Source organism: Drosophila kikkawai, chromosome 2L, assembly GCF_030179895.1.
Source record: "Drosophila kikkawai strain 14028-0561.14 chromosome 2L, DkikHiC1v2, whole genome shotgun sequence".
In the NCBI taxonomy this organism is placed as follows: Eukaryota; Metazoa; Arthropoda; class Insecta; order Diptera; family Drosophilidae; genus Drosophila; species Drosophila kikkawai.
In genome coordinates this window covers 14535391-14551740 of record NC_091728.1, presented here as the reverse complement: position 1 = coordinate 14551740, position 16350 = coordinate 14535391, and the positions used below count along the sequence as shown (strand labels likewise).

The window sequence follows — 16350 nt, the reverse complement described above, 5'->3', positions numbered from 1 at the left end:
ACAATCCACATATAAATATTTTTATTATTTTTATTCAATACGTATTTACTTAAATTTAAAGACAGCTTGTTAATTTTTATGGATTTTTCTTGCTTTTTGTTACTGTGGGGGGCGGGATTTTTTGTGGATTGACAAATACGAAAGACGAACTTGCAATAAATATGTACGCAAACTTATGTGTGAGACCAACATGGTCTGGATGTGGTGTCTCCTAGTCATCCAGCGTGAGATGCAGATTGGCCGACGGATGCAGGCCGAGTTCCTTGAGCGAGCTGTCGTTGTGCTCCGCCTCTAGGGATTTGCGAGGGAAGGCGCAGATGAGCTTGTAGCCTTCGTGGGGGATGTGCTTGTGCGTTTGGCGGATGTACAGACGCAGCGTTGACAGCTTTGTGTCCGAGGGCCAGCGCAGCTGGACCATTTCTTCGGTTCCGGCGACATTGAGCAGACGCAGCTTGAGGGCAGTCAGCTCGTCCTTTGCCTCGCCCAACTGATTCTCATACGAGGCGGCCACGACGCCCTTGAGCTCCTCGTCGTCGAACTCCTCAAGGCTCTCATTATCGCTGCCTCCTTCTGTATTATTATCATCGGTCTTGGAGCCGCCGCCACCGTTTTCGTTCATGGAATTCTTAATGGCCAGCTCCAGCTGCTCCTCCTCGGTGAGCTCCAGCACCTTGGCTCGCTTCTTTGGCGTTCCCCTCGAGCTGGCCGTCGAGGAGCACGAGGCCTCCGGATCGCCTTGATCGTCATCATCATAAATGTGTACGGCTGATCGCTTTGAGGTGCTGGGCGCATCCTCGGCTATAAAATCACGATGCTCCTTCAGGAACTGCCTCAAGTCGGGCAGGACATTCTCCTGCTTTGGCTCCGGACTGCGCCAGACTTCCTCCCCAGTTCGGGGATCGATAACGCACAGATAGGGCAGAGTGGCGCAGTGATAGAAGGCCACGAAACGCCGGCCTTCTGACGTGTCATTGTCCACCTGCCAGAAGGTGAATTGACGTCTCACCAGCTTCTTAAGGTCCTTGTCCGACCACACGTCGCGGTTCATGGTCTGCGACTGGAAGTTATCGCCCTGCACGTTCACCAGCAGCCAGCGCTGTCGCTTTGTGGCGAACTCCCTGGCCGCCGTCAGCGTTCCGGAGTAAAGTATATCTGTGGGCGGGCGGAACAGGTCTCCGAGGCGGGATGTGCTAGTAGCTGTGGCCGCTGTGGAGCGACTGTTGAGTGCCACGGCCTGGCCGGCCACCAGCATCTGCGCAGAGCGCTCCCGCCGACGTCGATGAGCACTGGGATCAGCATAGACGCCGGTGGCCTGCAGCTGCTCCTCCATAAGGGCAGCCTCCCTGGCGAAATCCCGCAGGGGACACACTTTAACACGCTGCGTGACCCGTGATAGGCGGCTGCTGCTCCCAGACGCAAAGAAGTTGTCGTCCTCCGGCAGAATGAGTTGTTCCCGAACCGGAGCGATAGGAGCACGCACCTCATCGTCGTCATCCAGCAGGGGAAGCGAAGGTGCAGCGGTGGCCGCTGCAGAAGATGTGGAGGCCGCTGCTGCAGCGCCTCCCTGCTCGAAGAAAAGCGCCACAGCAGCGGCGACATCGTTGGCACAGGCCCCCAAATAATGCTTGGCCTCCTCCGACGTGCAAGCGGTGACTTCGACCACCTGCTCAATCAGCGCGTCCGGCGCTTCGCTAGTGGACATGGCACTGCGGTCAAGGAGTTCGGATTTGGTGGCTTCGGCGCGCAGAAACGTTGACGAAATTCGGAAAACGGAAAACGAGTACGAAATCAAAACGAGCTATTTTCCAGGGACAGATAAAATGCGACCGCACAGCTGTGAGAAAATCAGTGTTCGTAAGCTGGCGCCAGTGGCAGTGCTGGAAAATGTTTGACAGTGGCAGTTACGTTTACGGTTATTTAAAATAATAAATTTCAATTTGTAAGAAATAATACGAAACTTTCTCTATAAAAACTAATTTTAAATATGTTTATTTTAAATATTAATTTTTAAACAATTTTGTTATTACAAAATACTCCCAAATAAACGGTATTCAGGGAATTACAACTTTTTGTGGCTTAACATTTAATTTTAATAATTATTATTTTTTTATAATTTTATTTATAATTTTTTAATCAACAAAACATCGCCACCTTTTACAGGAGAGTTTGACACTCCACTGGCAGCGCTCCGCAGCACTGAGCTCTGCACCAGTCGCTGCGCAACACTGGCCAGCAGCAGCACAAAAGTCTTGCGTCTTTATATACGCGAAAAATTAAGATAAGATTCGCAATTGCCGAGGAGTTGTCCCCCAAAAAACATGACTAATACCTCTGCGGACTGGTGAATCGAAAAATCTGCCCACCTGCTGTGACCGTGAATATGTGAACCGCCGCGTACCGGGACCAACGAAGCCAGTTTTCCCAATCAGAATCCGTGCGTCAGGTGCTTCAGAGTGAAAAAATAAAAGTGATTCCCAGTGATTTGAAATCGGATCTACGGATCCCCAGTGCCATTTGCTGCCTCCCCGCCCGAGTGCCTACTCAAGCTGTCCGCGTAATGCTGCGCGGATCAAGTTGAACTCTCCGCTGTTCCAACTCCGGGGTTCCAGTTCATTGTTTATTTGTTTATTGTTAATGCTGCTGACGTCGCAAGATGGTATCGCTGATAAAGAACCAATTGCTCAAACATTTGTCCATGTAAGTGTGTTGGGGTTACATAGTCGGGATTTAATCTGTGTCAGTGGGAAATGTAATTACGAAACTCAATTAGTTGCACTTGGGTGGGCCAGTGGCCCCTTTGACCAGCTTGCGAGTGGCGGAGGAGCCCTTGGAGCGCCAATTGATTTTTCCCAGCTTTCAGCATTGTTGCTTGCCTCTCTCTGGCTGTGTCTGTGTGTGCGTGTATTTTTCACAGCTTCCATGCCTCCCCCTTCTAGTTCTTTCACTCTCGTCACCTGTCCTGACCCCCGCTTTTATGCCTTCTTTATCGCTTATCGCTTCTGCTGCCCCGTTGCTAATTTGCTAGCCTCCGCTGGCACCGGCCGGAGGTTTCCCCTTCCTCGCCAAGTAACAAGTGGATTGCCAATTTTCTGCCCTCCACACACTTTCAATTTTCCCATCATCCGTAAATGTTTATTATTTTTCTTTTTACGTTGACTCCGTCTCCTTGGAATTGAATACCCATCCATTCCCTCACTCCCTCCTTCCTTTGTCGCAGCCAGCGGCATTTGCATGTGAAATTCAATTTTCCGTCTCTTCCTTGGCTCAATATGGTTTACTTGATGGCTGGGTTTTTCGATAACCTTGTCCGGAACAGGGGGCTTTGACGACTCCGTCACCGCGGCAGTAAACACATATTTATGAGCAGGGTAACAAAATCAAATACTTATTTTCGTATTCGTATAATTATAAACAATGCAGGCCCCAAGGGAGGATCTCCGATTGCTTGGCCAGGTTGTTACACAGAAAGAAAGTTAGACAGTTTCAATAAAAAATACATTCCTGGGTTTTTATCCTTTTAAGATGAGATTTTGAATTTTAACAAAGCATCTCTGGTAAAGACTTTAAATAGTGGCTCTAAAAATTAAAACCAGTATGAATATTAAAGATAATTTTTAAAATCTGTATTTGAAGCTATAGCTTTTGCTTTCTAAAAAAAAAATTCAAGTTCTAGTTTAATTCAAGTGTCTTTCTGAGTGCACTTTAGTAGAAACAATAATTAGCTTTCAAGTGGAAATATTGTCGCAAAGCTACCATTTCCCCTTTGCCCCATTCCTCGTCCGTTTCAGTATAATGCTTTTTATATATATCTGTCCCCACACACGAACTTTAATATGTCAAGTCCTGGCCTACCACCTGCTTAAACAAAGGCCATATTTACCCGTATACACAGCGGCATTGTCTTGGCCCCTTTGTGGATATCTTTTGTGCGTTATTGCCACCGCGTACTCTGTCCTTGCCCTCCACCACCTGCCACCTGCCTGCTCCCTTCCACGCAATTAGGCTGCAAACAAGCCAAGTTTATAACATAACATGGCCGAGGAGAGAGAGAGAGAGAGCGTGAGTGTAAATGCAAAGCAAACTTGTTGCCCAAGTTGTGGGACGGCGAAAAGTTAAAGAAAATCTCTTTACTGCACCCGCCCGCCGTGGCTGTTATCATTTTTCTCCCGGCCAGGAAGTTGGAAACTTACCCTACCTGATCGGCATTTCTTATTGCCAGGGGATTTTTGAGATGGCCAAGAAAAAGTTCTTAAGTAGCAAGTTGAGCTGGAATTCCACAACCGCCGTAAACCTTTTCCTCCCCGTCTCTTTAACCGAATCAATTCGATTTCAATTATACTCAGAGCCATTAGAGGGAAATGGGTCAATTGGTGGCAACCATCTGGCGCCGACAGTTCACGAGTTCGCCCCCTGCTTTATATCTCTATTCCTCCCCAGGTTCGGCAACATAACAGCTAGTCCCCTTTCTGTTATTTCCCTACTTTGCAAATGCAATGTGACATGTGCGATGAGGCTGATTTAATTGGCGAGACAAGCAGACGACGACCACTCACGTTCCCTCCTGTTTTTTTCTCCACGTAGCTACACGAAGAACCTATCCTCGGACAAAATCAACCTGAGCACCTTTCGCGGCGAGGGAGAGCTCTCGAACCTGGAGCTGGACGAGCGGGTGCTCACCGAGCTACTGGAACTGCCCAGCTGGCTGCGCCTCACCTCTGCCTGGTGCAATCATGTCTCCTTCCGGATTAGCTGGACCAAGCTCAAGAGCGTGCCCATAACGCTGGTGAGTAGTAATCCTAGGGATTAAGGGGAAATAGTAAAAAAAAAAAGGAGAAAAAGTTCAGGAAATTGCACTCCAATTAGTACAGAGTACAGCTGCATCTCTCTTTAATCTATCCTGTTTCCCGTAAAGTGTTTTTTTTATAGCAGTCCAAGGAAATAATTTATTAAATGTGCATTTATAGCAGTCCAAGGAATTACATTTTTATACCCTTGCAGGGTATTATAATTTCAGTCAGAAGTTTGCAACGTAGTGAAGGAGACGTTTCCGACCCTATAAAGTATATATATTCTTGATCAGCATCAGCAGGGGAATCTTTCTAGATATGTCAGGAAGAAATCAATTTTTTTGACATTTTTGCAAAATTTTATAAGGGGTTTTGATAAAAAATTGAATTTTCAAAATTTTTAAATGAAGTATGCAGATTTATTAACTATAGAAAATCTTGCACAGAACAGTTTTCCGCTTTAAAATTAATGCTCTTTTGGCCGAGTTATGATATTTTTAATTTAAAAAAAAATTAAAATGTTTTTTAATATAAAAATCAGATTTTATAATACAAAATAATATTTTTCTAAGTCAAGGAATCATTTCCGACTCCATAAACCATATATATTTTTGATCAGCATTAACATGCGAATCTTTCTAGACATGTCCGGAAGAAATCGATTTTTTGGCAATTTTTGCGAAATTTGATAAGGGGTTACATCATTAAAATTAGCAAAAATGGCCAAAAATTTTGATTTCTTAAAATTTTAAATTTGGTATGCAGTTTTTTTAAATTAATAAAAACTAACACAAAACTGCTTTCCGAATCGAAATTAATGCATTTTTGGCTTAGCTATGATATATTTTAATTGTTACCTGCAAGGGTATACTACAAACTTTGGCTGGCCAAAGTTAGCTTTCTTTCTTGTTAAAAGTACATTTGTATTTTTTATGAGGAAAAATATATATCCTTAGTGCTGTAGAATTTTAAAATGTGACTTTAAAGTATGCTATGAAATTTTTAAGGATCATTTGGACTAAAATCGATGTTTTCATAGAAAAAAAATTAAGTTTTTATTGTGATTAGTGTACTGTTGCATTTTTGTAATATATATTTATAAGACTATATTTAAATCTGTTTAATTTTTAATTTATACGTTTTTTTTATACATATGTGGTTAACTTCTTATAATTTCTTAATTTGCCACAGAGATGTCTATATCCATGAGTTCCTTAAACATACACTTTGAAAAAGCAACACTATTATATTTTAAGTATTTTTACAATTATTTATTTATTTTATTTATTATCTCAAATGTTACTAATTCCACAATCATTCCCACAGACTTTAGATGAGGTGCGCATCACCATCGAGACCTGCAATCCAACGACACGCGATGCAGGTGGAGGAGGAGGAGGAGGATCCGGTCCCGGAGGAGCAGGATCCCCCACCACTGCGGCCGCTGCTCTGCCACAAGTGCCTCAGGGTAAATACAGCTTCATACACAAGGTGGTCGATGGCATCACAATTGTGGTCAACACGGTGAACGTGAACTTTGTAAGCGCAGCCTTTACCGCCTCCGTGCAAATGTCCCGCATTCGGGTTGAATCGAAGACACCAAAGTGGGCCAATGCTGATCTACGGATGACGCGCCTCAAGGATGCCCAGAAGGGCATTATCCTTATCTTCAAGGAGCTGTCTTGGCAGACGGTACGCATCGAGGCCAGTTCCACGCAGGACAAGTCTTTGACGCCACTGCGCCTGCTCACCAATCACGCCAGATGCCGGATTACGATCCGCAAGCGATTGTCGGACTGTTCGTTGCTCGCTTCCCGCCTGGTCCTCATCCTGGACGATCTGCTGTGGGTGCTCACGGACTCGCAGTTGAAGGCGGCTCTGCATTTTGTGGACTCACTGTCCGGTTTGATCAAGGCGGCCACACATGCCACACAAAAGTCGAAGGCGGCTCGCAAAATGCAGGTGGGTAAAAATATAATATATAGAAAATAGAATATATAGAATACTGATTTTGTTCCCAATGACAGACACTGCCCGAATACAAGGCTCAGGTGGAGCAGCAGCAGAACCGTCTGTCCGAATCCGCTCACACGACCAATGCCCAGCGCATGTTCAACGCCTTCGATGTCCGCGAGACGTCGTATCATTTCTTTAGCCAGCGGATTGATCTTCACTTGTGCGACGACGAGGGCGATGGTCGCTCCAGCTATCCGGAGTTGGATAAGGGCGGTGCCTTGCAGGTCTCGGTCACCGCCTTCCAGGTGGACTACTATCCCTATCACCTGGCCAAATCGGATCGCTCGCATTGGGCCAAGTACAAAGAGGCCTCGGTCGCGCCGGCATTGTGGCTCAAGGAATCGCTCAATGCCTTCCGTGAGGCTGTGCTAAACCTGAGCCAGCCCAATCGACCGGCCATGCATGCGCCACTGGAACGGAGCACTCCCGCCTCGCCTGTTATGCTAAATCCCAGCATGCTGAGCTCACAGCATGGAGCGGGTAGCTTCTCCAATGGCAGCAGCACGCCCACGGCAGCTGGACTTGCTGGAGGATCGGGTGGTTCTGGTATGGGTTCTGGTAGTGCCTCCGCCAATAGCCAGTTGTCGCAGGCTGCCCAGCAAAGGAGCACGCTGGAGAATCTGGCCAAACTGATGAGCTCTTGTGTGATTCTAAGGATTGAGGATTTTACCCTGTACCGAGTGACCACTTCGGGGAAGAAGGCAATGCCCAAGGAATTTGTTTCGGGTATGGGTTTTGAGATATTGTTTTACCAACAAGCCAATAAACAAGCCACCTAACAAGCTACGCCTACATAACTGCCAGAGAAACACACAGAACACACATTTCATAAGAGTTTTGCTTTATGTCAACTGATATATCAGATGAGTCTGCATTATTCAAGAATTTAAAATAAAATATAATTATATCAGGCTGTTCCTTACTATATAATTTGCTCGGCCTGTGTAATTATAGTAGGAACTCAATTACTATATATAAGTTGATTAAAGTGATACTCAAGCATCTTTAACTATTTTAACATTTTGGCATCTCTTTTTCTCTCGTTGCTTTTTTATCCGATTAATTCCATTCCATCCATGAAAACATGTAAATTGCTTTTGTTGTTGTATATTGTTGTTAACGTTGCTATTGTGTAGCGCAACATAAAAGGAAAAGCAAATCCTCAGGTGAATATGTCACAAAGGCTCCTAACTCTGCTGAAGTCATTATGCATTTCTAAACCTTTTCCATTAATTCCAGTTCAGAATTAACCAGTTTTAATGCGTGTTTGCAGGTGACAAGGATCGATATTCGTTTCCCGCCGAGATGCCCATTATCCATGCGGAATATACTTACTTCTATTACCCCGGGGACTTTGTATTTCCATGTGAGTTTGGAATAATTGCAAAAATTCATCTATATAGCTTTTTGTTTACAAACTTTTTTTGCTTTCTTCTTGATAGTACCCCCCTCCAAGGTCTTTGTGCATGTAAATCCTATCCAGATGCACTTTGATCTCAGCTCTATTCTGTGGCTCAACTCCTTTGGCCTCAATTTGCACGAGAGCCTGCTACGCACCAGTGTGGGATCCCAACAACATCCTCTCCAGCAGCAGCCGCGCAGTGCACGCGGCTCGATTGCCTCCTCCAATGGCTCCAATGGCACACAGATGGCTGGCGTGAATGTGGATCAGGAGCCAAATCTGATGTACATGGATGTCAAGGTGGAAGCGATTATGCCGCGTGTCGTGATGGAGGCGGCCGTGGATTCGCCCAGCCAAAAGGATCGACCGAAGACAATGCAGATACAGGTCTCGCGCTTTGCTCTGACCAACATCCGTGAGATGGGCAGCTCGAGGGCGGATCTGGCACAGGCCCTGCACTCACTGCAGGAGGGATCCTTGGTCTTTGGCTCTGGCTTTCCCTCCGTCGACGGAGACATGTGCATTGTCACGGATCGCATTCTGTCGCACGTGGCTGCCTCGGATGTGAGCATGATGTCGCCTGGGGACAGTCAACAACTGCCCCGTTCCGCCTCCACGCAGTACCTTTCCCGTTATGTCATGTGGCTGGAGCCTCGGGATGTGTGGTGCATCAAGCTGGACCCCGTGTGGGTGGATTTCCTGGGCGCCCGCTCGCTCGGACCCAACAAATCCATTCCGTTCGTGGACGCGGTGCCCATCACCCTGTGGCTGCACTCTGGCTCCGCCCAAGCACAACTGGATGTGGGAAAGGGTGGAACGGCGGCGGCGGCGGCCAGTATGGAAAGCATGGGTCTGCCACCGTTGTCCACTTTGCCGCCCCTTCAGGCGTGCAATCCCTTTCTAATGAGTGACGAGGATGTCCGTCTCGCCGGCAGTGCGGCATCATCACCGCCTGCTCCTGCACCGGATCGCACAGCGGATGTGCACGCCATTGCCCACATTTCGAACTTGGTGAGCCTCCAGATCGATCACTACCAGTTGCTTTTTCTGCTGCGCATGGCGGAGGAGCTTAATGAGATGTCCACCTTCCTAAACCTAGATGCCGAGCGAATCTTACATAAGGTAGGGCAAATTTTTTATTGGTGCATTTCATACACCTATCCGTGATCTGATGTATATATTTATATTATAATTCCCAGCAAAATGAACAAAAATCAATCATATTTGGGTGCGTTGTGCCGCAGATCGAGGTGACGCTCGTGATGCCATCGCCAACACCTGGTAAGGAATCAAGTGGTGGCGATGCTGAAAGTGTCGTGCCCGACTCAGCTAGTCTGGGTGACGATTTACACATGAATAGTAAGAATTTATATATCTTTTGTTGTCTCTCTTCAACTCTCTTTAGTTTTATAACCTAAGTAACTAACCTCGAACGTCCAGTGAGATCGACTTGCCACACTAGACTCTAGTTAATGTCTTAACCCACACACTAGTAGTTCTCACCGATGTCGTGTTGTTCCTAGTCCTAACCCCAAAATAATAAGCTCCATCACTATGATCACCAGACTAACCCAGGAGCTAGTTAAACACTTGCTGCTGTAATACTCGCTTTCAAGTCGAACTAGAACATTAACTTTAACAATTATGTAATGCGTTTAGGCTGGGCACCTAGGACCTCTACACACACACATTTGTCCTTATTATTATTGGAAGCTGTTGAACTGAAGCCAGGGAAAGAATGGGTATAAAAGAAATATAGATAAAGATATCGAGGTTATCGATATTGTCTGATATTCCCATCTATTTCCCCCATAGACTTCCACTTGGCTTCAGAGACAACTATCCGCCTTTTAAATATGTATATCTCGCATGTTTATTTTGTACTCTTAATTACTAACCCATGCAGAGCCATTTTAGAGCCTAATCAATATTGTAAAACAAAATGTAAACTCTTGCCCCATAACATTTCTTATTAATATCAATAATAAATCGTAACCAGGCGGCAACATAACCTGGCCCACACCACCGCCACTGGACCAGCTGAAGAGCAATACCTTTGGCAGTGTAGAGACTCCTTCTCCAGTGACCAATGAGCCGCCTTTCGACAGCGGCATACACATATCCAATCCCAATACGCATGGGTGAGATGAGCTAAAATAAACAATAAACTTTAAGCTAAGAAGTTCCCTTTCCCCTGCAGCTACAATGTTCAGATACAAAGCACACCCACACTGGCCTCTTCCACGCCCAGCCAGGGATCTCGTCCGGACACGGGCATCTCCACGCAATCGCAATCGATCTCCTCTGCCTCGAAGAGCGGCAAGAGCGGCGGCAGTCGTTCTGGAGGCGGCGACACCGTACCCAGTTTAACAAAGGAAATCAACTCTGGTCTGCTGTCCATGAAGAAGGGCTTCTCCAGTTTCATGACTTCCATTGACTCGGCCATTAAGTCAGGCACGCCCAATGACGATGCCAGTGATACGTTCTCCATACAGAGCGACATTAGCTCAGACTCGGAGAATTATGCGGCGGTGATGGGCGACGACAAGACCATGGATTGTATGGATGTGATGTTCCGCCTGAATCCCTTTACCAACGACAACAACATGAAGGCCTCGCCGGTGGAGGTGGCCAGCGAGGTGTATGAGGAGCAGCCGAGCAGCTACAAGACGAACATGTCCTCGCCATCGGAACCCTCGGAGGGCAGCACCTGGCGGCGACGGGATCTGGTGTCCATGGCCACCTTTAGGTTGATTTACTTGATTTTTTTAAATCGTATTTTTATTAATTTTTTGTTAAAATCTTTCCAGATTAACCACCGTTGAGCTGATACGCCAACAGGAGGGTCCCAAGTCCTCGGTTCGCCTGCAGGTGGCTGCCGTGTCCTGTGATGAGTGCGGAGCCATTCCTTGGGACGAGCTTCAGGTAGACTTCTTGCACTATTTTTAATAGAAACTTATTTTTCAGTTATTTGTTTGTTTGTTTTCTTCATTTGTTTTTGTGTTTGATTTGTAAATATATGAAAAAAATATAAATCTTCGGTTTTTTCTCTTAAGATTTTGGTCAATTAAATGTTTTGCGCTTTCGAACTTTCTCAACATTCTGCATGTTTCGATAACTTTTATTCAAAGAACTTTTAATATAAACGCTTTGAAAGTTTCATTAGGTTTCTCTTATGATTTAAATGTTTATTTATAAAGCAAGTGAGCTTTTCCTGTAAGATAACTTCTCATATAATCATTTTCTCATTATATTTTCTCTCTTTCTCTCTTATAAAAACAAATATATAAATATATACTCAAAATCGATCTCAATGTGTGCTAATCTAATACAAAATTCAAAACCAAAATTTATAATCAACATGAAAATCTAAAACACACACTTGTAAATTGATCTATGACAATTCTTACATGACACGAATTTCAACAATTACAACAATCACCAACAACTACAAACCAACAACAACAACTACTACTACAACAACACTCCGAAACCGAAAAATAGATCGCGCATCAAGCAAACAAGGTATCAAAAATAAACAACAATTGAAATTACTTTATTAAATGCCTACTATTTTTTATTTATAATTTAACCGCTTTGTACATATACTATCCAGAGTTTAAGCTAACAGTATTATTATTTATCAATTAATTATTATAAATTAATGGTTTCTTTGGTGCGTTTATTATATATTTTATCATTTGATATTGTAGTTGACTTTTGGCCTGTTTGCAATCGCATTTTTGGGCGTTCTTGGCCATTAGTTGAGTAGTTGATAGCTTGCCGGAGGGAATAACCTTGCTCAACGCTAATGAAAATGGATTTCTCTCGGTCGAATAATGGTTTTTTGAGCATGAAATGCGCGTTAGAACGACGATTGATCCCAGTCTTCCACACAAAAAGTACATGCTTAGATCCCAACAAATTCCATTTGATTTTATTATTTCGTTGCTGGTATTGCTTTGTTGATGATGACTTATGATTTGCTACGAAATTGGTTCATTCAGAGACATAGAAGTCTAGGCAAAGTACAGTAGAACTACACTAACAAGAACAAAAAGCCACCACAAAGCACTAACTACCAACTAACTGACTTGGGACAACCACAAGAGTAACTACTACTAACAACTGTACTGTTTAAAACTAACTAAACTAAGTACTTAAATACACACACACAAGGCTTCTTAAAAAAAAATAACATTCCGCCCATAACACACCCACCACATCAACACACACACACATAAACCAATTCACACACTCTACTCATACCCACATTGCATGGGTGTGCTTTCAGCTTTGCATGTTGTTCTCTAGCTGTTTCCAAATGTAGTTTATCACCATGATTCCAGTCTTTATGGGACCTTAAACTATAATGGTTTCTTACTCTCTAACCCCTAAACCTCAGACCAAGTTTGGAGCGAGGTGCAAGGCCTGGAATCTGGCGCCATACAATCCAGAGGCTCCACCTTGCATCCGTCTGCGCTTGGAGGAGACTCTGGACATGCCCAAGGAAATTGAAGGCCTCATTGATCGGAAGCGCATACAAAGGTATGATTACACTTTCCTTAATATATACAATTTTATTATTATTATTTATAATTTTATTATATATATTTCTTTTTTTTAAATTAATTTTATTGTTTTTTCTGAATCCAAATTCCAGCTGGATCACTCACCATGCTGAGATCCGTGTAAAAGACATCAATATGGATCTGTCGATGAGCACTGTAATTGGTCTGGGCGATCTGGCCGAGGATGAGGTCATCTCACCGCCAATGCCTATCACAGTAAGTATCATTTTTAGATTGCTCTTTTACAAAAAGTTCCATTTATTATTATTTATGATTGCTTGTCTTCAGATAAATGTGGAAAATGTTCGCATCAACCTGCTGGAGGACCGTCCACCCGTTAATATTACCTCACCGGGTCCCGTGCCCATAAATCTGTGCATTGGCCGCATGCGTCTAGAGCGTGACAAGACTGGAGTGCTAAACATCCAGCCCATAGGTAAAACACAAAATTGTACACGAAATATTTATATAAAGTATGTTTTCTGGCAGATACAAACATGAGTGCCGCCCAGCATCAGGCTCTGGGCAGTGCCTTGTTTGGAGCACCGCGTGAACGGGACAGGGAGCTGCTATCCATGCAGCTGGTGATGCAGCAGATGAAGCTGGACAATGATCAATTGCGGAGGCAGTTGGTTGACTCAAAAGTGAACACGGATAATTATAGGTAAAGGATTAAAGCATTAGGTTTTAGAAGTATTATTTTATACTGAATATTAATGAAACCCTTTAGGCAAAGAACCAAACAGGAAACAGATGTGCTGCGCTCCTATTTGAAGGCTGCCCAGGATGACATCAGCATACTGTTGGAGGAGAAGAAGGCTCTGCTTGATACCATACGTTCCTTGCAGGTAATTTAAAAGTAGGACAAATCTGTGTCTTAATTCTTTCACACGTTTCTCACTGTCTCTCTAACTTTGTTGATTGTATTGTTCACCTTTTTGAAACACCTTCTTCCTGTTTGTTGTGTTGTGTTGTGTGCGTAAAGTTGAGACACATTAAGCTTAAGAACACCACAAATAATAATAATAATGCAAGGATCGAAGGTCAGTTAATGCCCAAGCACGCCTTGAGCCTTGCTTTGAAAGCATGCTAAACTTTTTCACACGCTTTCTGCTAGTTTTGTAGTCCTTGCTTATAATTTCGATTTTACTAAATATATCGTTTTATTGTAGGTACAACTGACCTCATCGAATATAAACAGAAAGAGTGATGGCAATAGGTAGCACAACTGCATGGACTGCATACAATGCTGCGGCGAGAACAACAATGCCTAGCCCTAAGCCACTCAGCCAGCCAGCCAGCCAGCGTATGCCGATAGTCAGTCGTGATAGAGAAACCTCTATATCTATATATATAAATGCCTATGACGTCCTCCTCAACATCATCGCCATTCGATTTTGAGTTTGAGTTTAGCAGAAGACTGAGCCGTACCGAACACGGACACTTTTCACGTTGCCGTTCGTCATACTTACTTATACTTATACTTACACTTATACAAAGAGCTATACGTATATATATATACACGCGGAAAGCTAAATCTTTAACTATAACTATACGAACATATTGTTTTTATCGGTTTTAAGCTTGCTATCGTTCCAAAGAATGTCTTTTTTATTTGATTTTGATAACTTTTGGAAAGTTTTTTATGTTGATCTTTTTAGAAAGCAAACTTTTAACCAAAAAAACACCATTGTTAATTATTTTACAAGATGATAATCAAAGCGAGAGAGCTGGAACTATGTACAGACAGAGTTAATGTGTCATTGATATTGCGCCTACTCATATATATACATATATTGTGTATATTATTCCACTAATTCCATGGATAATTGGAGATATAGAACCTATTGTTGTGATTCATGATCATATCAAAAACTGAATTCTAGTAAGTGTGTGTGTATGCATTGCTGTTGTTGTTGTTGTAATCGTGCGCTAGCAAAATATATATTTGGCCAAATTTATTATATAATCGGAACTTGATAGTATTCTCTAACGAAATTCGTATTCGCATTCGCATTCACACTAACATTCCATTCGAAACAATCATCGTTTGCTTCTCAACTCCCAACTACTAATCAAAACTAAATACTAATAACACAATTACCGTAATCAAAAGTGTTGTATAGACGACATCCTATAAGCTATAAATGTCTGCTTATACTATATATATAAACTTGAATTAAATCAGATGCTGTACTGTACCATGTTGAATAAAAATCAAAAAAATAAACTCAAGTCAGTAGCGCTATGCGTATACAAATTTTAAATAAAAAGTCTTCATATATATATTTCGAATTGTAAATGAACAAATGTTTGTATTTGTATTATAAAAGTTTAACAAAAATATAAGAAAAAAAAAGAAAACAAACTAAAACTAAAACCATTATTGATTGTTATACACATTATACGAAAGTTTTCATCTGTAGCTAGGCGAAATGAAACTAAAGAAATTGAAGTCATATTAAATATTGCAAATATATTCAAATGTAAATGTTGTTGGTGTGTTTTTATTCGGATATTGATGTGAACCCGATGGAGCCGGCTTAGAGACATGAAGCCGGAAGACCACCGGAAACCAAAATACTTCACATCAGCAGTGATAAGGTGTTTGTTTTTAACTCCAACGATGTGTAAATTTTGTTTTTATACCCTTGCAGGGTATTATAATTTCAGTCAGAAGTTTGCAACGCAGTGAAGGAGGCGTTTCCGACCCTATAAAGTATATATATTCTTCATCAGCATCAACAGGGGAATCTTTCTAGATATGGCAGGAAGAAATCGATTTTTTTGCCATTTTTGCAAAATTTTATAAGGGGTTACATCATTAAAATTTTTGATTTTGATAAAAAAATTGAATTTTAAAAATTTTTAAATGAAGTATTCAGATTTATTAACTGTAGAAAATCTTGCACAGAACAGTTTTCCGATTTAAAATTAATGCTCTTTTGGCCAAGTTATGATATTTTTAATTTTAAAAAAATCAAGAAGTTTTTTAATATAAAAAATCCGAATTTATAATAGAAAATAATATTTTTCTAAGTCAAGGAATAATTTCCGACCCCATAAACCATATATATTCTTGATCAGCATCAACAGGGGAATCTTTCTAGACATGTCCGGAAGAAATCGATTTTTTGGCCATTTTTGCAAAGTTTTATAAGGGGTTACATCATTAAAATTAGCAAAAATGGCCAACAATTTTGATTTCTTAAAATTTTAAATTTGGTATGCAGTTTTTTTAAATTAATAAAAACTAACACAAAACTGCTTTCCGAATCGAAATTAATGCATTTTTGGCTTAGTTATGATATATTTTAATTGTTACCTCCAAGGGTATACAAACTTTGGCTGGCCAAAACTTAGCTTTCTTTCTTGCTTAAATTCCGTTCGGCTTTCGAAATTAGGAATGTTCCGGAGAAATTCCTAAAGAAGAAAAAACTTCCTAGGGAATTCCGCAGGAAATGCCTAAGGAATTCCTAAGGAACTTCGAATTCCCTACTATATAGTCAGGCTCTGAACAAATTCCTTCCGAAAATCCTCGGAAATTCATTCCGAAATGGGTTAAATCCTCGAT

At 42.4% G+C, this 16350-nt stretch overlaps 2 protein-coding genes across 5 annotated transcripts; one reads left to right on the top strand and one right to left on the bottom strand.

The window, feature by feature from the left end:
- Positions 1 to 12: 12 nt before the first annotated feature.
- On the bottom strand, positions 13 to 1882 carry LOC108086271 (UBX domain-containing protein 7). Its single transcript, XM_017183158.3, has one exon. It carries the CDS (start codon positions 1700 to 1702, stop codon positions 212 to 214), a length of 1491 nt encoding a protein of 496 aa, XP_017038647.1. The 5' UTR covers positions 1703 to 1882; the 3' UTR covers positions 13 to 211.
- On the top strand, positions 1877 to 15271 carry LOC108086248 (bridge-like lipid transfer protein family member 3B). Of its 4 annotated transcripts, none has more exons than XM_070285098.1 (18): positions 1877 to 1939; positions 2161 to 2697; positions 4582 to 4783; positions 6114 to 6749; positions 6815 to 7529; positions 8077 to 8169; positions 8246 to 9327; positions 9405 to 9564; positions 10205 to 10346; positions 10406 to 10954; positions 11016 to 11130; positions 11710 to 11730; positions 12611 to 12753; positions 12869 to 12992; positions 13065 to 13212; positions 13266 to 13440; positions 13507 to 13624; positions 13949 to 15271. In XM_070285098.1, exons 2-18 carry the CDS (start codon positions 2654 to 2656, stop codon positions 13997 to 13999), a joined length of 4518 nt encoding a protein of 1505 aa, XP_070141199.1. In that variant the 5' UTR covers positions 1877 to 1939; positions 2161 to 2653; the 3' UTR covers positions 14000 to 15271. The 4 variants fall into 4 exon arrangements, with proteins under 4 accessions (XP_070141199.1, XP_017038617.1, XP_017038615.1 ...); XM_017183128.3 differs by having other exon boundaries at positions 1929 to 2047; positions 9405 to 9486; XM_017183126.3 differs by having other exon boundaries at positions 1930 to 2047.
- Positions 15272 to 16350: the final 1079 nt, after the last annotated feature.